We start from the raw sequence: 27,131 nt of genomic DNA on the forward strand, positions 1-27,131 counted from the left end.
ATTTTTCATGGAGCTCTCCAGCCTAGGTTCCAGCTCTCACATGCCTTCTGTTAGAGTGGGTAGTGTAAGTTGCATGCCTGCCCCCCCCCCCCCGCCCCACCAGCCTCCACCCCCAGGTCCACAGACTTGTTCTGTTTTCCAGGGTTATTAGTACTTGATTACTTATTGGTACCTGTTTGAAAATGACAGCAATGGTGAAGCCACAAGTATAACATTTTTGAGGGAAAAATGAAGATACAGTGGTTATCATAGGCTGTGCCTACTGACCGCTCTTAACTCATACGTAGGTTAAAAAAAAAAAAGCTGGAAGAGTATTAAGGCCAAGAGAAGTTTAGATTTTTTTTTATCACTTCATCTGCCTGTAGTTTTACCAGGGGAGGCCATGTTTGTATACTCATATAAAGAGTAAAGAGTAAAAGGACAGTGAGAGTGATTGGTTGGGTAAGGAGTGGTTGCACTTGTACAAAGTCCTAGACAAGGAGGGAATGATTGAAGATGAGGGCCTATTAAATATTTGTGGACACGCATGGTGAATAGCCTGGTTATTACTATATTTGTCCTTTCTGAAGTGGGTATGGAGAGGATGTAGCAGAGATCAGAAAGAGGGCCTTCTAATCTAAACCTTGTGTTGTTGTTGTTTGTTTGAGCTGTCTGAGGTGTGCACACCTGTAATCTCACACTGCTGAGACAGAAGTAGGATTGGTGCTAGTGGGCAACCACCCTGTACTACATTATAAGTTCCAGGCCAGGAAGACCATGTCTCAAAACAACAGCAAAAGGAAAACAACAAACAAACAACTTGTTTTGTTTTTAAGTAGAATAGGTTAAGTAGAGTACAAGGAAGCATTGTGAAGAGTTTGGTGTTCCTTTGTAAATTTATCTACTGTTTGGAATGACTTGAGTCTACATTTTCCCTCCTAACAAGTTAGATCATTTCAAATGCTTGTATATAAGAACTGGGAAATAATTATTCTGATGTTGTATATAGATTAGGAGGTTATAATATTCTTGTGATACTTTCATATTAATATTTTTCTTCATCGTTTTTCCTTTTGGCTTTATCCTTAGTCCTACAATGGCTAGTTGAGTTAGTAATGATTCTGGCTTGTAAGTTTTGTGTAGAAATTCAGTAATACACTATTCCATCCTGTATTTGTACTTTTAATTTTCTAACTTAATTTTTTAGAAAATAAGCATTTAACATTAATTAGTATATGAGTGTTTAAAATTTTTTGTGTCTCTTATAATAACCAAAGAAACTTTAAGTTACTACCCTTTCTATAAAAGGCTTACAAAGAGTTGAATGCCTTAACAAATCTATTTCTACACAGGCAACTAATGTTAGTAATAATATTGTTTTAGTCCTGGAACGAATGTAGGTTTCAGCAGAAGTTTGGAGAGTCAAAAAATACACCTGTCCTTTACTTCACAGTCTGTTAGAAAATATTTCCTTTTTCTAATGAACAACCTTACCAGCTTGCAAAATTAGCTTACCCTTCCCCTGAGTTTACCCTATATACCAAGATATTAGCTAAAGTAGAAACAAGCCAGTACTAGAGCCAGTACTTCCTGGGAAAAGCACTAGACGGAAAGCAGATGGCAACCAAGCACTGATCCTGGAGCCTGCCTACCTAAGTTCCGGCCCACGCACCCACTTGATGGAAGGGAACAGATTATCCTTGATCTCTACATGTGCACTGTCATAAGAATAGCCTCTTGTTCCTAAACAGACAAAATAAATGGAAACATTAAAAAAATACAAAACTGTAAAAATACTTCTAAGTATATTTTAGGTATTTTATTTTTATGTATACTGATTAATTATTGCAACAGTTTGGTCAAGTTGACACTGTAGTCATGCCTATTTTATAAATAACAACTTAAACTAGAAAGGCTAAGAATATTTCTCAAGTCACTCATTCATCCTTTATTTACCCCCCCTCCCCCCATTTACTATGTGTAATCTGTTGGGGTCATACTTCTTGCTCTGACTTCAAAATATGTTAGGAATCTGAACACCACGGAAAATACTGATTTATTTCATTGTGTATGCCCTTTGTCCCTTTGTACCATATAATAGAGGTATTCTTTTAAAATGTGGCTTGGATCCGTTCTTCTGTTTAATACTTGACAAAGTTAAGTATTTGAGAATAAAAGATAAAATCCTCTTGGCGGCATACAGGAAAACTTTATAGCGACATTTCAATCTTAAACCACCTACCTACTTTTATTGTCCTATCTGTTTTCATATTTTGGCCTTGTTAGAATTTTTTGTTTGTTTTTTTAGTTTGTTGAGACAGGGTTTCTCTGTGTAACAGCCTTGGCCATCCTGGAACTTGCTCTGTATGTAGACCTGGCTGGTCTGGAACTCACAGAGATCCTGTTGCCTCTGCTTCCCAAGAGATGGGATTAATGGTATGCACCCCACCCCTGGCTCTTGGACATTTAAAAATATTTTTGGCTTACCTCCTTTGGATCTTTGAGCTAGCTTTCCCCTTAGAAATCTATTTAACCTTTCTTTAGTTATTTACAAGTTTACTAAAATTATCCTCACAATGATATTTATTTAGAGACTAACACCACAGCTGCTTCTACTCTGCAAAGCACTCTACATATTCTAATGTATAATTTACTTAATACATTTACTGACTTTCTCTAACTAGAATATACATTAGTGATCTGCAATTAATTTAGTGTGTTGAGTTGAATTGTTAAATGGTGTTTTCCTAGCCATTTAGCAACAAAGTCAGAATTGAAGTTTGCCTTTGTAGCCTGTGTAATCTCACTTTATCCACTACTCTCAGGGAGTAAGAGGAGATCTGTGTAAGATGAGATCTCCTTGTTCAGAACTATGTAGGTAGAAAGAGGCCCAAGATAAGGAGCGCATGCCTTGCTATCATTTAGTGATTTATTACAACCTGGACCTGAAGCTGCATTGATACTCATATCTTACACGATACTAGAATCTTTTATGATATAAACATGAGAATAATTTGATTTCCCAGAATCCACTGGGTTCAGTGGTGTATAATCCCAGCACCAAGAGAATATGGAGAGAGATTTATTGTTGGAACGCTCTGGTCAACCAGTCTTGCCGAAGTGGCAAGTTCTAGTAAGTTGAGAGAAAGACCTTGTCCGCAGGCCTTCCCATCCACGTGCACCTACATACACAGAAACACAAAATGCTTAACAATTACCATGAAGTCTGTATTTAAAGCTAAGTATGAATGTGGTAGGTATAAAATAATAAGTAAACCTCATTCTACAGCTAAATACAAAGATTATCACCATGGAAACAAAAATTGACGAGTACAAATTTGTATTAACGAGGAAATTAGTCATCCCTAATTATCATCTGGGTCTATTTTAATGTTTATTTATGTACTTAATTTGCCACATGATGTGTAAAAGAAACAGATAATCACCAAATAACTTTTAAAGAAAATGTTAAGAAATGCTAAATGTAGCAAGCTCTTGCTCTGTTTCCCCTGTGTGTAGTCATAGCTTTCTTAAATGAGCAAGTCTTCAGAGTGCAGCTAACTGCTCTTAAGCTTTTTTTTTTTTTTTAATGTGCACACAGAACAACCTGTCATTGTATTTTAGTTATTCTGGTTCTTATCCATGCAATACTGATAGCAAACTTTAAATATCATAAAAGAGGGCTTAGCTCATCAAAATTGATACTTCGGAAAACACTGAAGGCCATTTTTTTAAAAGTACAGTGTTTATTGCTCTCAAATTGAAAATTTTTATATTTACAAATACCAACTTAGAACACTCCAGCGATTTTTTACTTTTATAATATATGTTTTATTTTAATAACCTTTTTATACAACTTATTTTCCGTATTAGCTCACAACTCTCATGAAATAAGTATGAAAAAAATTAAGTAACATTAATAATTTTTATATAGCAAAGTATAATCTTGTTCTTGTCATAATAGGGCATGATGATGTCCTCTCTGTTTAAATGACTTACCAGATAAGGTTGCTCGCTCTAGTGTGCTCCCCTCCCCCCTCCCCCCCCACACGTGCGTGTTTGAATATAAACACGCGAATACATACATATGCATACGCTAGTTGGCTCGGGCTGTTTTTGTTGTTGTAGATTGACTTGTGGTTCAAATTTCCCTACTTAGATTTTTAAGAAATACTCATTGGTTCTTAGATTTCAGAAAATTCATTGTTTGTCATCGTAAGCGATTTAGTTATCAATATCAGTTTCTTCACAATAAAATTCCAGAATATAGCCATTTCTTTAAATTCAGTCTCTCCTTGTTTTGGTAAATGTGAAGTATTTTCCTCTAATTCTCTCCACCCCACATTCATAACATAAAATTAAATGTCTAACATTTTAATTAGCTGTGTTTAATGAATGCTAACAAAAGGCAAGAAAATGTCCACTTACCCTTTAAAAAAATGCCGTAATACCTGGCAATATATTAAAAATGAAAGGTTATATAACAAAGAGGACTTAATTTCACTATTGCATCTTTGTGTCTTTACCAGGAATTAGCAAAGCTTTTCTATAAAGGGCGAGGTGGTAAATACATTGTGTTGAATCCAATCTATATTTCAAATACCTAACTGTACCTTGGAAATTGAAAACAATTATAGGCAAGATATAAAGTAGTAAACATGTCTGTGGTCTAGTAAAAATTTTGGTACAAAAATAGAGGAATAGGTTTGGGAGTGGTACACCTAGTGATATAAATGAGTAATACTGCACTTGCCTAGTATGCAGAACACCAGAGGTTCAAGCCACAGCACCACAAAACATCAACAAAGTAAGAGAGACAATGGGCTGATTTAGCGTGCACACTATAGTTTGCCACTTTTATCTTAATGCTTCTGTTTTCTTAGCATTTTAGTTCCTGGGCATAATTTCTGAATAAGGAAATGAATCAACAGAATGTCCCCCAAAAGAACAGAAAACCCCTTAGTGTAGCTTGGCGTGGTGGTGGTGCATGCTTTTAATCCCAGTGCTTGGGAGGCAGACACAGCTCGAGGCCAGCCTGGTCTACAAAGTGAGTCCAGGATAGCCAAGATAACACGGAGAAACCCTGTCTTGGGGCGGGGGGAGGGGGTTAAGAAAATCCTTTAATGTTCTATATTTATAGGAAGTTGAATAGACATAAAAAAGCCTCCCCAATGGATAAATATCATAAAGCAGTAATCTTTCAAGTATAAAAGAACTACTGTAAATAAACAGGAGTACGGAAATTGAGTACAGCATACCCTGATACGATTGGAAATTAATTTATTTGGGAAGATCATGATTTATTTGTATTTTTTATAACATAATTCTTTATGCAATTTAGCAATTACTGTCCAATGTAATATATATACTAAAGCCTGATATGTAAAGCCAAGTAATAAAAACCTAGAGCTTGGAGTTCAAAGTATAATATTTCATCATTGACACAAAATAGAATATAGGAACTGAAAAAAAATGTCTTGTTTTAAATGTCCCCAATGAAAAAGAAAACATGTAAGGGTTATAATAGATATGATGCTTTAGTGTGAAAAAAGAAGTGAGGCTTTCTTGTGGAAGTGGCCATAAAAGTATTAAAGCAAAAGAAAGCTGTGAAGTTGTGGGAAGAACAGCTTATAACCAAACACCTAGTGTGGCTGTAAAGATGTGCTGCATCACCTGTGTGGTAAGCTCAGGGCTAAGGTGGGGACGTGCCTGCACTCAGCTCCATAGTTTCTCAGAAGAAAGGAAAGGACATTTATAAATATGGTTGCTCTAATTCACATTGCCTCCTGATTTACTATTAATTCTGGGATACTGTATCATTTACTGTAAAATACAATAAGCTGAATGAGGATTTGAAATAGCATTTGTCTATGAGACATTGTTCTTAAGAAATCAAACCTTTTTGAGAAATCCTTTGGAAATTTTATGTTTAGATTTTAGTGTTAGAAATATTTTTTACCTGATATTTAGTTAGCGATTTGATATATTTTCCTAAGTAATTTTAATGTTTTTACAATTTAGGATCAAGAACAAGTTCTCAATGATACTGTAGATGGGAAGGAAATCTATAACACAATTCGTCGTAAAACAAAGGATGCCTTTTATAAAAATATTGTTAAAAAAGGTTACCTTCTGAAGAAGGGTAAGTAAACTTTTAGGACTAAGGACTGCTAATGTAGGATTTCACGGCTCACCGTGATAGTCATAAATATTATATATAAAACATATTATAAGATGTCTGTCAGTTTTGTCATGGATTACTAGTAATGGATACTTGTTTAGAGCTTACAGATAGCATGTTTGAACATTTGGTTTAGTTCAGTTATTAAGTCTACATTTCTAGTCAGAGTTTCAGAACCAGCCTGTATTTTTCCAAGTTTGTCATTAAATTTTAACTTAGTTTCAGACTCTCCTGTTATTTCTTAGAGAAATTCTGTGTGGCACTTGGACATCTGGGCACTAAAATTTTATTCTATAGAACTACTTCACTTTTACATTAAGTTATTGAGGGATGGGTCGTGGTAGTGAACCCTTCATTACTCTAAAATAAGAATTTTGAAGATTTTACCACAATGAAATTTCTGAAGATAGAGTTAAAACTATTCTAATGAACTCTCTACCATTCATTAATTCATTAAACAAGCATTAATAACAAAAAGCATTTTTCTATGCAGGTTATAGGCATTTTATAATTTTATATTGATTGATCTAGTCTTTAAACTTAGAATGAAAATAGAAGTATATTTAATTGTTTGTATTTTGAAAGTATTATAGTTCCTAAAGAAGGAAAACTATTTTTTAACAGGCAAAGGAAAACGTTGGAAAAATTTATATTTTATCTTAGAGGGCAGTGACGCCCAACTTATTTATTTTGAAAGTGAAAAACGAGCTACAAAACCAAAAGGGCTAATAGATCTCAGTGTGTGTTCTGTCTACGTTGTTCACGATAGTCTCTTTGGCAGGTAAGACATTGATTTCCTTAAGAACTGTTTTAATAATAATAATGGATGTCTTCAGACCATTTTGAAGCATAACCTATTTTAAGATCGTAGAGTCATCTAAAATTTATTTAAGGGTATTTTTTTTTTTTTTTTTTTTTTGCTTAACTGTTGACTAAGCTCTGTGTACAATTTGACTTTTAGACACCTTTGGAGTGGCATTTCAGTAGTAGGACTAACTATTGAAGTTTTTCATAAATTCACTTGACCCTGGTATCCTACTTCCGTCATAGAAGGAATTGTTTAAAACAAAAGAAGGTTGATGATAAGGATAAGAATTCTACCCCCAACACACTCAACAATATGAAAGACTAGGTTGGAGCAACATGGCAGAATTACGGCCTTTCAGTCATCATCTCTGCCTATTAATTGGAACAACTATTCATATACAAAAGTATCTTCACTAGAGCTAAGAAACTAGTTATAAAAGGGCATAAGGTTTGATTTTAAAAACACAAGATAGAATTCACTGAAGGAGACAGAATGGAAATATGTCCCTTCTTTCCCAGCTTGAGTAGTACAGTGTCTCCTGTGGCAAGAGAGGATTAGATGTAAGCCTTAGATTTCACCCTAGTTGAGGGCCACCAAATTAAACCATACATTTCTTCTTGAAAAATAAGCAATATGGGCATGACTTTATCTGTACACTTGAATTCATATTTAACAATTTTATTTAAAAAGAATGAAGGCTATAACAAAATCCAGGTGCTTCAGCCTTGATGTGATATTTTGCTTTTGTAGGAAGAACAGAGATTAGACTCTGACTGTTGAATACCAAAGAACATTAGCTGGCTAAGAAAAGGGCTTTGTTAAAAATACTTATTCTGTAGCAAATACCCTCATTGTGGGAATAACTCTAATTCACCTATTTATTGAATGAAGAGTGAACTTTTTAAAAGAGAATTATAGAACAAAGATGTGTTCTGACAGTTGAAAAGCAATAAATACACATTTAGCATCACTGCATCATCATTTCTTATTTCTACTGCACAGTTACTTGTAGAAATTGGCTATATGATACTTTAAATGTACCTTAGTTAGAATATTTAATGATATCTAGTCCAAAACCTGATATGAAAAGTTATGTCTATAAAACAAAGCTTAAATCTTGATCTGTGTTCCTGAAATAGGTCAGTTTAGTATTAACTTTTTGTTGTATGCACCTTTACTGAGAAGCGACCAGGAAAATAGATCAGCAAAATATAATTCCTTTCATGAGAGTAAAGATACCCCTATCACACAACAAGACAAATGGAATTAAGTTGATACGAGTTATGTTATAAAGTACAACTATCAGCACAAAAGGGCAAATTTGTGAATGGATACCATTAGCTTTTAGCAAGCATTGCTCACTGCTTTGTGTGAGTGCATAGAGCCTAACATACAGACTTGTGGCATTCAAGTAAGTCTAATGTAGAAGAAAGCAGTTGTTTTCTCTGATTGGTGACTTAACTAATGTGCATGCTCTGTCTTCTGATGAGAAGACATGTTGGACTAATAACAATGCTTGCTTGTGTAGATGTTTGCTTGTGTGGTTGTGCAGTTTTCCCAAAGCCTTTTCACTTTCTGTTTGTCCCTTCTTATTAAAGCTAAGATTTTTAATAATGGTATATGTTATATAGGAAACATTTTAGGAGCTTAAGTTGAAAGTTGTTTCAGTGAGAATTATTCTGATGCCTATTCATGGCAGAGTTGTCACACTTCTATTTTTCCATAGAGTGAGTCACTCTTGCATTATGTTTGTTTTCTAAATTTAATTTAAAAGGAAAACCATTGTGTTTCATATTAAATTTTTGTTTGGCAGTTGTTTTCTATAAACATAAAAAAGATTTTGAACCCAGAATCTAATTCATGCTGCCCCTATGAACTTGAGTGTTGGCTCATCCACTTGGGCATAGACAACCTTCCAGTAGCTACACTCCTAAAGAAAAGTGTCTCTCCCTTCCCCAAAAGCCATCAGCTGCCAGTAGCTCCTCAGCTAGGAATGGGGTTTGTGAAGGAAGCCCTCTGCACTCCATACAGACTCTTTAACTGGCTTGTTCTTGTATAGGAGGTAAGCACTGTAGCTGCAGGTTACTTGCCAACAGCCAGGCCATGTCAAGAGGGAAGCATTTCACAACACCTCCTCCTCATCCTCTGTCTCTTATACTCTTTCTACCTGCTCTTCATGACAGACCCTGAGCCTTGTGGAAGGAACTGATACAGATGCCCCATCTAAGTCTGAACAAGTACTCGGTTGCTTACTCCCAGCTTCAAACAGTAATGTGTCTGCATTAACCATGGCATGCTGCATTTAGATGCTTCTCTGATGGAGTTCTTGAACCATGTTGATCATAGTTATTGTCCTCCATCATTTCTACTGACACTTCATTTTTTTCTTTTAGATATATCTGTTTAGTTACCACAGCTAATGAATGTCATCCTTTTCTGGATGCATTGAAGGTTTTTCCTTCAGCAAAACCAAAGTGTGCCTATTGTTAAAGTTTTTTTTCTAATGATTATTTTTTCTTAAAATGAGAAACTTGCTGCCTTTTGTCAGATTTAGGGAAATCTTTGTTAGCATGTTTCTGTAGCACTTCCTTTTGCAACATTCCTCATCTTCTAAGATCCACATTACACATGCTGGACCGTGTGCTGTGTATCTAAGTACACAGGCCTGTTTCTGTGCTTTACATCTTCTCTTGCCTCTACATGCTTCCTTTTGACAGCTCATCCACTAACCTTTCGATCTTCCATTAAGTCCACTTACTAATTTTATTCAGCACATTTTTCAGTTTAGAAATATTATTTTTTATATACCAAGTTCTCTATCTGTACTTTTTTTTTTTTTAACATTTAAGTTGTATTTACTTAAAAGCTGTATTGCATTGTTTGTCCTCTGCTGTCCTTCATTTGGTTCTGGCTCTTATATCTGCTCATGTTGGGATGAATGATGTGAAAAATCTTTGAGTGACATCACTGCTTCCAGAAAGTATTGTTTTTAAACTCTTTTGGGATCAAGCAAAGATCGAGTTCCAAGGCTGGGGAAGTCCACCTAACTTTGGATTACCCTTCTTACGTGAATACAGTCAATGTCATCTGTCCAACATGAAAGCCTGCTCTTTGAAGGACATGAGGACTATTTTCCTATCCAATCACTGTAAAAACTTCTAGATTTTTTGGCTAGCCTTTCACTTGCTGCTATCTGCTTAACACATCAGCTTCATATCTTTCTGTCTTTCCCACACATCTTTTGGAAGAATTGAAAAGAAACAGAATGAGAATGTCCGGCTTCCCTCAAAATGGGCTTGTCCTTCAGGTTTCTCAGTGGTGGTGGTTCTGCATATCTTCATTTGTTATTCCTGTACATTTTCCTAGTCTGGATTGTTAGTTATAATCAGATTATATTTAAATCAGAAATTCTCACCTCACTTTTCCCATTATTTTATGATCTTCCCAAAGCATGAACAAAATTGTCTTAAACATGTGCATGATACTGAGTTCTGAAAAATTATAGGCTCTTCCTTATTAAACATTTTATTATTATCAAGTTTAGCTGGAAAGTCAGCACATCTCTAAAACAAATATCTGACAAATGATTTATAGTAATTCATACTGGAGGAAGACACGAACACACACTATATGTCATTAAACTTCAGAACAAATGATGTAGGAGAGATGGTGGTTTTGATTTAATAGATTTTTAAAAAATCAAATTTGGCTAGGTACGGTGGTGCACATCTGTAATCCTGGCACCCAAGGAGGCAGAGGCAGGCAGATCTCTGTGAGTTCGAGGCCAGCCTGGTCTATAAAATGAGTCCAAGACAGTCAGGGCTACACCCTGGCTTGAAAAACAAACAACAACAACAAAATCAACTTTGTAAAAAAAATTGAAAATATAGAAAATTGTAGTAAAGAACATTCATACCACTCTGTTTGCTTAGAAATAAGCATTGCCAGTACACGTGCACAGTTTCTGCGAATCAGTTTTGTGTAATTCTAAAAATTTCTATTTCAAAATTTTTATCACTTTCCTCTTTGTTGTCTATTTTAGTATTAATTTATATTGCTATTTAGTTTAAACCTTGAGAGAGACAATTACAATTCTGTAAAATTTATACACGTGATATTTTAATCTGTCAGAATGAAATACCCACGTCTCTAAACTAACAGTTATGACAGTCTTAAATTATACTACCTTGTGATTCTAAAAGTTGCTATGAATATTTTAATTTTTAAAAAGTTTCTTAATAACTTTTATTTTCCCTCTCTCCCTTCCTTCCTTCTTTTTAAAAATCTTTCTTGTGTGTGTGTGTTCCAAGGCCAAACTGTTTTCAGATAGTAGTTCAGCACTTCAGTGAAGAACATTACATCTTTTACTTCGCAGGAGAAACACCAGAACAAGCAGAGGTGAGACCACTGTTTCCTAACGTGAGAGCTTACTGCTTGCCTAACTTCTCTTTTCCTTGCTAATTAGAGTAGAAAACCGCAGTGGAGTGTTATGGAAGCATGTCTGAAATCTGAGTATTTCAACAAATGAGGAACTCCATGTCAAAGTTCTTGTTGTTAATTTTTAGTCTTTTTTTTTTTTTTTTTTAAGACACAGTTGAAGGCTTATTAGGAATGAAAAGCATGATTTTAAATTGACCATTAAATACTTTATGGATTCAGTTGATGGTAATCATTTAAAATAATTTTCCATAAGTTACAGGTGTTCTAGGTATAACCCCAAAGTCGGACAGCTAGTTGAAATATTTTAGAGTGTTTAACTGTATTTTGTTCAAATATGGCTGTTTTCTGAGGAGGCTTTATAAGAAATAAACTTGATTAAAGGTGAACGAAAGTGCCTTTGTTGGCAATAGACTATCATCTGCCAGGCCTAGATATGAACCAGATGATCGTAATATTGTGGATCCTAAATAGGCCCCTTGACTTAGAAAGCAATAAAAATATTAGAGTGAGAGAACTATTATTTTGTTTCTTGTTTCATTTTGCTGGAACAGAAAGAAATACAGTATAGTATATTCTGAGACTAAGAATGGCAGTCTAGAGAGAAATAGTAATTAAATATAGAGAAAGTAAATTGATAACTGAATAAACTTATGTCTGTGTTTTTGTAATACTGTTTCATTTTTCGTTATTTATAGGATTGGATGAAAGGTCTGCAAGCATTTTGCAGCTTACGGAAAAGTAGTCCAGGAACTTCTAATAAACGTCTTCGGCAGGTGAAACTTCATTGTATCTGATTTGTAACAATCTGATTTTTACATCACTTGGCTTTTTTTTTTTTTCTTAACCCCCAAATCCTGGACTCGCTTTGTAGACCAGGCTGGCCTTGATCTCACATAGATTTGCCTGCCTCTGCCTCCCAGAGTGCTGGGATTACAGGCCACAGCACCTGTCTGCTTTTCTTTTTCTATACATGCTATTTTTTGCTAACATTTCTTAGGAGTAGAAAGGTTAGAGTTTTAGGCATTTTACAGCTTTGTTGTCACTTGGCTGACTTAGTAGCAGGATCTTTTGTCATGGAGAGTTCTTTACATAAATTCTCTCAATCCCAGTTTTATTGTGCCAGGTTTTAAATAAATACAGAGGATTATTTTTTCCACTTAACAAAACAATTCAAAAGCAGAAAGATACTTCTGAAAAGGTACCCATAGCAGTTTCCTTTAAAACTTCTGGTTTTCATAGTATAGTTTTTTTGAGACTGACTATATGATTTGTAGGAAATAGCCAATCTTACTAAAACAAAGTTTGTTTAAACATTTATTTATAGGAAGTTGAGCTAAGCTCCTTTGTCTAGATGTGTACTATGTTATACCATCTTAAATGTTTTTATTGTTAGAGTTAGGGTTTCTGTTCGTAGCCCAGGCTGGGTTCAAGCTTACAGTAATCCACTGGCACCAGTCTCCTGAATGCTAGGATTGCAGTGGGAGCCACATGTCTGACTTAGCTCATGTAGATAATTGGGAGTAAACAAATTTTGATATGGTTAGAATTTTGAAGATATACTGATGGAGCAAAGTGACCTCTATTAATATTTCCAGTAAGTTTTTGAATTTAACATTACTATGTTATTGGAAGTATATAGTTATTTGCATAATTAAATACTTTTTGCAACATAAAGTATGGCCTTTGTCCCATGGACATTTAATTTTTATATAAATATATGTATATATTAAATATATATAAATATAATAATATAAATAAATATAAATTTAAGTGTTTAATGTATGGAAATTGTTACATATGCTTATCTTTAGCCTTTTTGATGTGTCAGTTAATCTGCTGTGTGTTGATGGATTGTTTTCAATCCTTAACATGGCATGTAGTGTTTTACATTTTATATATGAAAAAGGTGAGGCTCAGAGACTGACTTGTTCGAGGTGACAGAACTGGCACTCAACACTGGTAATAAATTAGTTTCTCAGAATGAGTGTCTTTTCTGTAGCATCAGAAGGTAGAAACATTGGCTTAGAAAAACTTGAGGCACTGGGTGGTGGTGGTGTATACCTTTAATTCCAGGACTCTGGAGGCAGAAGCAGGTGGATCTCTGAGGCTAGCCTGGTCAACAAAGCGAGTCCAGGACAGCCAAGGTTGCACAGAGAAACTCTATCTTGAAAAACCAAAAAAAAGACAGAAAGACAGACCTCAGCCGTAGGACTCTTGCAGTAGTGAAATTTTCTGGTAAGCATACTGTGATAGTTGAAGTTTGGATAGTGACAGTTGATTAGGAAAGGTGTTTTTTTTGTTGTTTTTTTTTTGTTTTTTTTGTTTTTTTAAATATATATTAAGAAAAACAAGCCATTATTTTTTTATTTTTGAAGTCTCAAATACAGGTTTTGAAATGTTGTGTTTGGATTTCTGTGTTCTCTTTAGGTCAGCAGCCTTGTTTTGCATATTGAAGAAGCACATAAACTACCAGTAAAACACTTTACTAATCCATATTGTAACATCTACTTGAATAGTGTCCAAGTAGCCAAAACTCACGCAAGGGAGGGGCAAAACCCAGTATGGTCAGAGGAGTTTGTTTTTGAGTAAGTAATATTTTATCATATTCAATCAGTTTTTATAAACATAGTTACATTTTCCTTCTGTTCTGTGGTGTGTGTGTATAAAAGCTGTTTCTGGTCTTTTTAGGTGTCTTAATGATATCTTTGATTGGATTTGTTCATATTAGCAAAATGCCTTTTAGATCACTGTAAAGCAATGACAAAATCTTTTCTGTATTTTCTAGATTTTTGCTTTAAAGGGTTATATTGGCCTAGGAAGTTTAAGATTACTGGAAAATACATAATTATCAGTATTTTTATATAACAAATAACATAATCTAGTTTTAAGTCTAAGACACTGAATTTTCAAACAGAAATGAGGTAGTTTGATACTAGAACATTTTACAATTTTTTTCTCTTTGCTTCTTTAGTGATCTTCCTCCCGACATCAATAGATTTGAAATCACGCTTAGTAATAAAACAAAGAAAAGCAAAGATCCAGATATCTGTAAGTTGATTATAAAGCTTTCTAAAGAAATAAAAGCATGCTGTGTATATTTTTAGAATATATAATGAGCTGTCTGAAAATGGAGGTGAAACACAAGCTGTATAACAGTTCAATTCTAAACATATTGATTGTTTAGAGGAAATATGAAGGAGCAAAATGGCTAAAGTGTATGTACTATCAGTCCTTACAATGTAGAATAACAGATGTCTATTTTCCCAAAGGACAGGACAAGGCAATGGTAGTGGCGTTCACTTTTCATCCTCTTTACTTTTTTAACTTCCCTAGTTTCCTACACGTCACTCAATGGTAGCGTACTTACTGGTTTGACATAGAGAGGCCTGGGGATTCATCCCTAGCCCTTCAAAGAAAAAACATACACAGAAAACTTACATGTGCTATTTATTTGTTGTAATATCAACTGCTCTCTTTCTATTTTGTGCAGTACATTTCTTCCCATCCCATTGGTAGGACAGATGGCAGTGGGATTTAGTGATTCTCATCAGGGTGAATTAGGTTAATATGTCTTCTTACAACTCAGGCTTTTAGTGTAAACAGTGATCTATACTGACAGATCAAAACCTGTAGCTCTCTGAATGTGTTTCTTGTGTAAATGCTTACATTTTTAAGTATTTCTCCATTACTTACATGATAAAATCCCAGGAATGGCAGAGAAAGCCATATTGTCTATGTGGATGTAGTCTGTATTGCTCTACCTTTTTTAACCTCCCAAGTTAAGTTTGCTCATGGTTTCCTATTGGAATGGATTTTTAACTCCCCTAGCAACTTTTTGGTAGCTTAATACATTTCCATGCATGTCAGACAGTAGGTCTTAATCATTTCTTAATCCCACATCCCCAACCTGCAACAGAATGTCACCTAGCAGGCCTTCAGTAAATGAAAAAAACCAGTTAAGTGTTAGCTTTGCAATATTATTGAAAACTTACTTCATGAATAGCATTTAAACCTAGAGAAAACTGTTATCAAGAAAATATATGATTATGGTGTTTTTTTTAATACAGTTATTTATTTTTCCTTCATAGTATTTATGCGTTGCCAGTTGAGCAGGTTACAGAAAGGACATGCCACAGATGAATGGTTTCTGCTAAGCTCCCATATACCACTAAAAGGTATTGAGCCCGGATCCCTGCGTGTCCGAGCACGATATTCTATGGAAAAAATCATGCCAGAAGAAGAGTACAGTGAATTTAAAGAGGTATTATTTACTATTTTTATTATTTTCTATGATTTTTAATGATGCTAAACAGAAACATTTTATTATTTACCGTTTTAACTTAATGGATTTTTACTAATGTCCTATGTGAATAGCACACTATTGACAGAGGTAAAAACCATGTATTATGATTTTGGTCTTATGAGGCTAGAAGTATGCATGCTACAAACTCTTATTTTTAACAATTGTATTTAATAGATATATTTCTTTATAAGATTAATTGAAAGAATATTTCCCATTGGTCTCTCTAAGGATCTATAATGCTATGTATTTTCAGCAGTCTTTTTTTATGTCACTTTTTTTAGCTTATACTACAAAAGGAACTTCATGTAGTCTATGCTTTATCACATGTATGTGGACAAGACAGAACACTACTGGCCAGCATCCTACTGAAGATTTTTCTTCATGAAAAGCTTGAATCATTGTTGTTATGCACACTAAATGACAGAGAGATAAGTATGGAAGGTAATATATGGGTGTGTAATATTTCTAAAAACTAGATTTTATTTATCAAACATGTATTTTAATACATAAGTATTTGAAGCTATAAGAAAATAATTTCTTTGTTCTGATCACTGACTCAGTATGTGGTCAACAGTGGTGTGATAGTCATTGTATTACCTCAGTTTTTACTTAGCAACTCATGGGTAGAAGTCAAGTGTCAGCCGTGTTTTGCTTCTAGATTCTATAGCAGTTCCAAGGCCACTATACATATTACTGTGCTTTTCAGAGACTCCTAATATATCTGTTTTCTGTCAGCACTTTGATTTGGTGACAGTCCTTATCTTCTTTAATCATAAAAATTGCAAAAATACAGATTTGTTAAGGAGTAGATAAAACGATACATTTATTTTTATATGTCATTTTATTTTCCCTTAAAAGTTCTCTTAGAACTCAACATTCATATTTTGGCTACTAAATTAATTTACACTGGGATTTTTATGTTATTTAACTTGGAAGTTTCGTAGCTGCTATTCTGTTGTGGTGAAGAGACACCATGACCAAGGTAACTTTGCAAAAGGAACCATTTAACTGAGGTCTTGCTTAATTTCAGAGATCTGTGTCCATTATTCTGGCAGTAAACATGGAGGCAAACACTTGAGCAGTAGCTGAGAGCTACATCCTCATCTGTAGGTACAGAGAGACTCCTGGTCTTAATAAGAGCTTTTGAATCCTCAAGCCCTCACCTGGGGACAACTCTTCTTCCACCAAGGGCAACTCTTCCTAATCGTTCTAATCCTTTCACATAGTGTCACTGCCGCTACATAAGCATTTGAATATATGAGCCTATGGTTGCCATTCTTACTCATACATTTGTTTTTGGTCCTGAAACCAGTAGAGAGCAAAGTAAGATATGGTTCCTGTTTATCACTAACTGCTCTTCAATACACTATTTTGGTCCTTAACTTTTCTAAATAAACATGACAGTATTCATTTCTTATTTATGATAGTCATGATTTAATTCACTCTGAGGTAAGGGGACAGAATGTTTGTTAACCTCATCAACATTTACGTAAAAAAATACATTACTGAAGAAAAATAATTTAATTTCTAGCTTAGTTATATTAGTACAGCTCTGTAAATACAACCTAATATCCATTTTTGTGTAGATGAAGCCACTACCTTATTTCGAGCTACAACACTTGCAAGTACCTTGATGGAGCAGTATATGAAAGCCACTGCCACACAATTTGTTCATCATGCTTTGAAAGACTCTATTTTAAAGATAATGGAAAGTAAGCAATCCTGTGAGGTAAGAATTTAGTTTTAATTTTTGCAGCAAATATCACATTCTAATGAACTTTTAACAAATTACTACTTTAGGAAAGTATATTAAATTTGTCAATGCAGTTATGCTCTCTATAATAGATTTATAACACCTTTCCTCTTGCACACACACACACACACAGAGCTCTTTTGGTACTTCTCCTACTTATTATATTAATAATCAAGTGTACCTTACTTTAAGAATATGTGTATAACATACATTGAATATTTGTCTAGGGAGTTTTGTTGTCCATAATGTTATGGTTCTGCATTAGTCCGCCTACCTGGGATGTCATTGCTTACCTGCCACAGGGGCATGGCCCTGGGCAGGGCCATATAAAATAGATGCTCCTCATGGTCTCTCTCTACTCTCTCTCTTCTTCTTACTATTCCTGTCTCTTTCTCTCTCTCTGGGGTACCCCTCCCTCTTTTCCTCCCCCCCCATGCTTACTTAATAAACCCCATATAACATAATATCTGGTACCTTGTACCTTATTATCTTACTGCCTTATATATTAATTATAAAACATGTTGAGTATCTGCTATTCCAAAAATATCTATTTGCAAATTTACTTTTTCATGTATACAATAAGGTATCTTGAGGATGGAACCCAAATCACAAGTTCTGTGAGGCTTGTGTTATAAATTTGCCCATAATGTGAAGTCAGATGTGGAATTTCCCACTTGTAGTGCCATTTCCCCACCCAAGTCAAACCTCAAGGACAGTAGAATGAAATAACTTTTAAAGATGGTTAAGATTTCAGTGTGAGTTTATAAGCAACAGTATCATCATAATAGAATCCCACTTACATGACTATGTCTTTCCTGGATGCTGAGAGCATTATAAGGGAAGATAGTATAAATCTTCAGGCTTGCTTGATACAGTATTGGTAAAATAAAAATGCTTTTTAATCCTTGGAACTGTCAAAATGTTAATTCTGCCATAAGAAAAAGTGCTATTTTGATAGAAGTTGAGGAGGGTAATCCCATAATTAGCCTAACAATAAAAGTTGACAATAGTCTTTCAAATTTGTAGATATGTCTGGCAGACTAGAACACTTAGATGGGGAATAGGAAGGGTATACTTAAAAAAGTTCCCAGAAGGGTTCATGATTATACTTAATATATTTTGGTTATTTTCCTTAGCCACTATGTAAGTTGAACCCTAAAAGAGCTTTTTTTCTCAGATAAATAGAACTGAGTAGTTTAATATTCAGTTGAATAACTGGGAATGAATGTTTAGCAGACCTACTGAATTCACATACATAGAACAGTTGGCAGCTTTAAAAAAAATACCTGCTCATTTACCACAATTCATCTGAAATTCAATCTTTACCAAAATACATTTGTGTTGATTTGTTCCTTAGTTAAGTCCATCCAAGTTAGAAAAGAATGAAGATGTGAACACTAATTTAGCACACCTATTGAACATCCTTTCAGAGCTTGTGGAAAAAATATTTATGGCCTCAGAAATACTTCCACCGTAAGTCGATAGATTTTTGTTGTCAAAAAATTAAATAACCTATGCTTTCAAAGTTGTCTTTTAATGAATGCTTTCTATTATCTTGGCATCATTATACCCAGATTTTCAATCCTCCTAAAATGGATTATTTAGCTCACTATGGTGGCCCAAGCCTTTAAACCCAGTACTCAGGAAGGCAGAGAGGCAGGCAGATCGCAGTGAGTTTGAGGCCAGCCAAGTCTGAAAAGGGAGTCTAGGACAGCACACGGAGAAGCCCTGTCTTGGAGCGGGGGGATAATTTTAAAGAAAAATAGTGAAATAGCTGTTAAGCCAAAGTAAATCGTAGGCATTGTGGCACATGCCTGTAATCCCAGCATTGGGGTGGCTGAGGCAGGAAGAACATATGTTTAGGCCAGTCTGAGCTACAGAGCAAGATTCTGTCCAGAAAAGAAAACAGAAACATATACTTTACAAATTAAATTGTACTTTTATGTGGACTAAGTCTGGCATACATTGCAGTTTAGGGAAAGAATGATGTGGCTCAGATCTGAGGACAGTATTTGTAATTTTCGTCTCTAGTTCTTGCCTAGCATTAGATTTCCAGCAAACAAAGAAGTTGAAAATGTACACAAGATACCAGTATTAGTATGTGCTTACAAGTTAGTGAGTTAACTCGTTTAGATGGAAGAGTCAAAATAATAGAAGATGTGCTATATTACTTGCTTTTTATTTTCATTTCTAATACCTTGTTTTATACTTTTCATAAACACAGAATTTAAGTTGATTGAGCTAAACTTACTGGAGTGTTTCTACACCCATTACTGAATGTGCTTCTCACTGATTTTGACAAATACCTTTTTTAGATGAGAAGGCCAAATGCATTAAAATACGGTATACAATTTGGGTAAATTAAAACCTTGGCTGCTACTAGATTATGATTATGATTTATTTACTTTCTGTATTAAGACTTTTATGTTATTTTGGCAGGACACTGAGATATATTTATGGATGTTTACAGAAATCGGTTCAGCATAAGTGGCCTGCAAATAACACCATGAGAACAAGAGTTGTTAGGTAAGTCACTTCTTCATTTGTCATAGACACTGTGCGCAGCACAACTGAATTCTATATGTAGACAGATATAGAGAAACTTGGTGCTTGGAGAAGTATGGTAATTGAACCATATAGATTTTAATTTGTTTATAACATCTAGGATTCCAAGGTAATCTCCAACCATACCTTATAATTCCGAAGCTCTGACTCTGTCTGGTCATAGTACATTAAGAATCACTGTGGCAGCTAATGAAATGTGGCAGCTCATGGACTTCATTATCTATTAAGTTGTTTGCTTATGTTACAAAGTGTTAATTCCTAAAACCACCCAATATCTTAATATTGTTTGAAGACTTTAAGTATAGCTCAGCTAGTACAAAGTGACCAGAAATTTACTAGGAATGTGTCAAATATAGAAAACACACAGTACATAAAAATATAAAATACAAATTTTAAAGATACATTTCTGATATAAATTTTGTTAAGAGACTTCTACTTCTCTTTCAGTCAGAATTTCTAATAGTGGCTTAAGGGCATACATTAGCTCAGTTGATAGAGCACTGAGGGGAGAGTGGAGACTGACTCTGACACGAACTCTGGTCCCCCATATATGACCACTTCCCCTTGGTGGAGAGGCCTGGTGGCACTCAGAGAAAGAATAAGCAGGCTACCAAGATGAGACTTGACAGCCTGTGACCATATAATGGTGGAGGAGGTGCTCCTCCATCACTTACAAAGGGGAGGGGAATAGGATGAAAGTGGGGAGGACGGAGGAATGGGAGGATACATGGGATGGGATAACAATTGAGATGTAATCTGAATAAATTAATTAAATAAGAAAACAAAACAACAACAACAAAAAAACACTAAGGTCCTGGATTTGATTCCTACCACTGAATAGAACAGGCAGACCACAACTCCTCAGTTAGCTAGGCTGGACATACTGAAGAGCTGTGGGGACGGACGGAAGGACAAGCACGCCGTGTCAGCAGCTGCATGTGATGGACACTAGACTGTTAATATGTATAACTGTTACACTAATACAGTAGGGAATCCTCTAGCTGGATTAATATGACAGGGTGCTTTAGGGGTTTTTCCTGCCTAAGGTGATTTATCTTCCTAATACGTTTTTATATTGTGTAGTACCCATGTATTATTCAATTTTTAAAATCACCATAATTTAAAAATGTTTTTCCACTGAAATTTATTAATAGTTCCAACATTGTCAATTCAGATTTCTAGTTCCCAGATCCCATTAAAGTATCAAAATGTTTTCGGTAAACCTTATGCAAGAACCTACGCTAAGAAAAAGAAATGTCAAAATTTAAAGTGGCTTAAAAAAAAAAAAAAAAAAGAAGTAAAAAATTGATCTTACATGACAACATAGGGTATCTGTATAAGCTAACATTAACTGTAGTTCTCACAGTAAAACTGTCAGTCATGTCAGCTGTTGTCATGACATGTTAAATTCTGTTCTGAAAATTAACAGGTTTTAAGTAAACTTTAGAATTTGTAGTATCATTGGAAAACTTTCAGTGATGCATGCATTTTCATTTGTCAAGGTATCTCTGATAAAGACAGTGGTTTCCAAGGTTTATATAAGTTGACAGTAATATTGATACAACCAAACTTAAATTATTCTGACTTTTCTGTTTAAATAAACTTTGGAACCGTACACAACTAACTACATATCTATTTGACTCTTCATAATCTTTCAGCAAATCTCAGTGTTTTTAATACAAATTACTAATCTATAAACAACTAAAAGATTAAGTGAAAACTTCTTCTAATTTTCCTAATGACTTTATTTGGCTTCCTTATGTTGAGAGTAAAAGTTATGGTTCTAAGTTTAAATTTTTTATATTTATACTTTAAACATATATATGCATTTTTTTTTTTCTAAAAAAAAAAATGTTTTCCCTTCCAATTAGTGGTTTTGTTTTTCTCCGGCTTATCTGCCCTGCCATCCTGAATCCACGGATGTTTAATATCATCTCAGGTAATTACTTTTTAATATATTTTGAAATGAGAAAAAAATCAGTAGTGTCATAATATTTGATAAGAATACTTTCAAATCAAAATTTTAAAAAATTCAAAATACAAATAAAGCACTATACCTTGCCTTCTCTTTTAGTATCTAAGATGTTAGATTGTTTTTTTTTTTTTTTTCTGTTCCTGTGACTTTTTTGAATTGGCATTATATTTGTTTAAGCACATATGTATGTACATGTGTAGGGAGTCAGTGGAAAACTTTTGGGAGGTGATTGCTCTTTTCACAGTGTGAATGCCCAGGATTGAAATCAGCACATCCGGCTGGATGGGAAGCACTTCTGCCCACTGCTATGTCTGGCTGGCCTGTGGCCTCGGACACAGTGTCTATAGGCGATCTGGGAGCTTCTTGTGTCCGTCTACATCAGGTTGCTATAAGCGAAACTTTCCTGTAAGATCAAATAAAAAAACCTATGTGCAGCTCCATTAGCAGACTTTGAACATTTACAAAGAAGATGCCCCAGATTCTACCAGTTATTCTAAGTTTCGCTTTTTACTCATTACAGAAAGGTCTCCAGATTTGTAAGCTTCAAGTAAAAGTGTTGATGATTATGGCTTTAATGTTATTAGCAGAAGGAAATAATCATCTCTATATTAATAATTTGAAGCTCACAGCTGTATTAAGGATTGACCTAGTAATGCATGTGTAATGACAGACCTTAGGAGGTGAAGGCACAAAGAAGGCTCAAGGCCAGGCAGGGCTGTGTCACCAGACCATGTCACTAGACACAGTGGTGTGTAAGAAGCCGAGTCTGAAAGAGTCTACTTGATGTTAAAAGCAAACAGAAGACCTTTTTTTTCTTCTCAGTATTTTAACTTTCATACTCATCACTTTTCTGTAATTACTTTTCATTACTTCTAAAGTGATCAAATACATGAATTTATTAAGAGACTGGGGCTGGTGGCTTGGTTCAGTGATTAAGACCAAACACTGCTCTTACAGAGGACCTGAATTCAGTACCCAACACCCATGTCAAGTGGCTCACAACCATCTACAACTCCAGCTCCAAGAAATCAGACATTGTCTTGCTTCTGTGGGTAGCAGCATTCATTTGCACATACTGATACAGAAATACACATAATTCTTTAAAAATTAAAAACCATCTGAGTTTGAGAGCTCTATCCAAATATTGGACTTAAATTGTCACTTCAACAGTATTTAATCTTGAATTAGATTGTACAGTAGTTAAAACAATGCAGCAGAATTACAATCTTGGTTGGCAGAATGCTGGGAGAGCATTTTGTTATACTCAACAAAACTTAGGAAAGGGAATAACCATGCGATCAGAAATTCAAGGTTGTCCTTAGATTGACTTTGAGACTAGCGTGAGACACAAGAGAAATGGAATGGGGCCTTAATTGTCAGTTTCTATTTGGTAGCTACAAGTACTTTTCATTTACATTCCATTTTCTATGTTCTACAGGCAAGATTTTCATGAACTCAAAAACTGATCTTTAAAGTAAACTATTTGCAACTATTGGCCTGCAAATAATGTTGGAGGCAGGGAATTGCAAAGATTGCAAAATGCTCTCCTAAGTGGGTTGAAAATAGCTTTGAGAATTGTTATGAAAGGTTTGTAGAGTGACAGTCTTTTTAGCAATAAAGCAGCTTTTTGAAGTATTCTGAAATATTTTCAGCCAGTTGGGAATTACTGAAGTTTTGTAGTTTACTTTTCGTAAAACAAGAAGTACTGATAAGTATGTTCAAATTTCTCCATTAGCTCAATTCTTTTGAATCAGCTCACATATTTTCAAGGATTATTCTGAATATATTTTGAATAAAGGTTTGGCAGTATCTAACTGTAAAGAAACATTAACAGTGTGAAATGCTTAGAGTTGGTGTCATTGGCTATACTGAATTCTCTCGTAGATTCTCCATCTCCTATTGCTGCAAGAACACTGACATTAGTGGCTAAGTCTGTGCAGAATTTAGCAAATCTAGTGGAATTTGGAGCTAAGGTAAAATATTTTGATACTCAAAATTCATTGACCACATTTTAAATGGTAATTTTATTTCTTATTATCAGTTCTTCAAAAGAGTGTACTATGTAAATACAAGTGATGTTGACATTGTGGTTGGAATATTACAGTTACCTGCTTTTATGACTTAGTATGTGACACATTTCTTCCCAAACTCAGAAGTATGTACTCTCTATTATCAACCCCTAGACAGTATGCAGTCCGCGAACATGTTCAGATGCAACACTGCTTTCCTACACTTCCTTTCAGACTTGTTGTAAACTTTAGGCTGTGATTAGTAGTTAAATATTCTTGCCAGACCCAGTAACTTTTTTTTTTTTTTCAAAAAATGATTTATTTGCTTTTATGTGTATGATGGTTTTGCCTGCATGCGTATTATGTGCACTGCTATGTACTTGGTGCCCACATGCGCCAGAAGAGGGCACCAGATTCCCTGGAACCTAACAGTTGTAAGCCATCATATGGGTGCTGGGATCCAAACCCTGGTTGTCCTCTGCAAGAACATCAAGTGCTCTTAATGCTAAGACATCGCTCTAGTCCCATAGATCATTATTTTGGCTCATCTACTAGGTATGGTACTTTTTGTTCGTTACTTTTTAAAAGAAACTTGGGGGTTGTCAATTGAACTTCACTCCATTTGTTTACTGTTGAACACTATGCTAACTATAAATTACAGTAGGTTAGTATTTTAATTTAAATAGCTTACATTTATAGGTTATCTTTTGAATTTACCTGGAACCTCAAGTATATTTTGTCCCATTGCAATTATAGGGAAATTTTGCTTTCACTGTATCTTAATTCCCTATAATATGTTGGATTCTTAATATTTTATCAATAATTAATTCTAAATGTATATATAAATACCTCCATTCCTCCACATATCTGTTTATATTAGAAGGAAAATTTCACATGAATAAATACTAATTCTTGCTATGCTGACAGTTTTTGCTGTAAAACAGTTGTTTTAAGGCATATGAGACGGAGTTTTTAATTTTTTAGGAGCCCTATATGGAAGGTGTCAATCCATTCATCAAAAGCAATAAACACCGCATGATCATGTTTTTAGATGAACTTGGGGTATGTATATAATTTTCAAGTTCTTTGAGAATGAATTTACCCATGTAAGTAATAACCTTTAGATTTTAAAATTAGGACTTCAAAATATTTTTCTGTGCAAAATGTTTTTTCACTTATTCTTGCTTATGTCAAGCATACACAACCAATTTTTTTTCAGACTTTTCATTATCTCTTTAGCTATTGTTGGATTTAGCCCTTTAAGTTGTAGCTAAAGTAAGATTTGAAGCCGTTTATATTAGAACTAAAGTTAGAATTTGAAATAGTGTAATTACTATACCTCATTTGAGCTTTTATATATAAAATTGTGACACGTTATTTCTGTGACTTTTGAACACTGAATTTTAAAGTAAATATATTGATTATGTGGTGTGTTTGCACAGAGAAAAAGCCTAAATTAGCATGTATATGTGAGATGAGCCAGGTTTTATATCATCAGAAGTGCTGGGGTTGTGGTTGTATTAAGTATAGTCCAACCCAGTGATTCATAACAGAACGCATGTCAACCACCACCACCCCATGTTGACAAAGGGGTCACAAGGAAGCCCAACATCATAAGCTTCACATTTATAAGAAACTTATGTGTGAACGTCTGCAAAGCCTCTATTATAAGTATTTCTAATAAAACAAATAGAGTTGATCAGTTTTCCCTGTACTTTGTCCTCAAACTCTGAAGAGAAAGAAGCATTGTGATGTTTTTCATCTCGTAATCTTTTGTTCATCAAATTACTTAATAAGTGGTTCAATTAAAATGAATGTATTCAAGTTCTTTCTTTAAAGAAACAAAACCTGCTCTTCAATTTTTAGGAGTGTATAACAAGCACCATGGAATACATCTAAGATTGTTAATTCAACTACATGTTATCAAGGCCTGAAGTAATATTGGCATTTAGTGTAATATAGTATATAAATTTATTATATGGCCAAGTTACTTCATGAACCTTAAACAGTGCAATTCCCAGTGATCTCACATTTCAGAAATATCTTGAGCACAGTTTGTAGAAATGGCAAACAAATATTCAGCCTAGGAGTTTTAAGTTGTATTAATTCGAATCAGCTATGGACACTGCTCACTTTGCATGTTAAAAAAGAAAACAACAACTTATCATGGCACTGTATTCTTATCAGAGAAGGCGGGTGGAACCTAGCTGCTTTGTGGGTAGAGATTCTAAAACCTTTCTTTAGTACAACTACTTGAATAAAAATTCTTAGAAAAACTAATGTTTTATACCTAGTTAGGATAACTTTAGAAGAGATTACAAGGATTTTTATTTCTAAATGCAGTTTTATGATTCCCTTAAAGAATGTACCTGAACTTCCGGACACTACAGAACATTCTAGAACTGACCTGTCTCGTGACTTAGCAGCCTTGCATGAGATTTGTGTAGCTCACTCAGATGAACTAAGAACACTCAGTAATGAGCGTGGCGCACAGCAGGTAGGTTTTTATAAAATAGCAATGTTCGTACTTTCTTAATGGTACTGTAAAAACGACAGTGAGATACTGTCAGGAGTGAGGTGTGTATTCCTTCAGTTACTCTTATACCAAATGCAGGAGTAAAGTTAGACATTTGAGAAATCTGAAAAAATGTCTACAGATGATACCTTACTATAGTGATTCAAGTTTATGTGGACCATAGCTCATACCTTAAAAAATAAAAAATAGTCCATATTAGAGTTTTGCTGTCCAAACCAACAGATGCATAGGATATATTCAAACAGGGACTAGAAGTGAAAAGAGTTTTTAATTGACCTAGTGCTAGGCCCCTGGAAGTCATCTTTCCTGAGCTAAGGAAGTTAAATGGGGACAGAAGGAAATCACATAAGAAAATATAAGTCAAGATACACACAGCCTAAGTCTGATTAATTTCTCTCATGGTTTTGAAAGCAATAAATGCTACCACTCCACTGCCTTCTTTTCTGGTAATGATTTTGCAAGTGAAATGAAAACAGTGATTATGAATTCTCATTAATCTGAGAGTCTACAATCCTTACTTTACTAAGTAACTACAATTTAAGTTGGAAAATTATATTAGTTTAATGTAGATTTACCAAGGTT

General features: G+C 34.6%; 1 protein-coding gene across 1 annotated transcript in view; it reads left to right on the top strand.

Moving 5' to 3' along the window:
• Positions 1-27,131, top strand: part of Rasa1 (RAS p21 protein activator 1) — a 71,468-nt gene that overhangs the window by 42,902 nt on the left and 1,435 nt on the right. The window contains exons 10-24 of the mRNA XM_051172356.1: positions 6,001-6,121; positions 6,785-6,941; positions 11,279-11,366; positions 12,104-12,181; positions 13,836-13,993; positions 14,380-14,456; positions 15,497-15,669; positions 15,993-16,152; positions 17,298-17,440; positions 18,822-18,937; positions 19,904-19,990; positions 21,901-21,968; positions 23,889-23,977; positions 24,998-25,075; positions 26,376-26,510. Of these exons, the coding sequence (XP_051028313.1) occupies positions 6,001-6,121; positions 6,785-6,941; positions 11,279-11,366; positions 12,104-12,181; positions 13,836-13,993; positions 14,380-14,456; positions 15,497-15,669; positions 15,993-16,152; positions 17,298-17,440; positions 18,822-18,937; positions 19,904-19,990; positions 21,901-21,968; positions 23,889-23,977; positions 24,998-25,075; positions 26,376-26,510 (1,728 nt within the window). The remainder of the gene's footprint in view (positions 1-6,000; positions 6,122-6,784; positions 6,942-11,278; positions 11,367-12,103; positions 12,182-13,835; positions 13,994-14,379; positions 14,457-15,496; positions 15,670-15,992; positions 16,153-17,297; positions 17,441-18,821; positions 18,938-19,903; positions 19,991-21,900; positions 21,969-23,888; positions 23,978-24,997; positions 25,076-26,375; positions 26,511-27,131) is intronic.

The sequence above is a fragment of the Acomys russatus genome, chromosome 30 (assembly GCF_903995435.1).
Source record: "Acomys russatus chromosome 30, mAcoRus1.1, whole genome shotgun sequence".
NCBI lineage: Eukaryota > Metazoa > Chordata > Mammalia > Rodentia > Muridae > Acomys > Acomys russatus.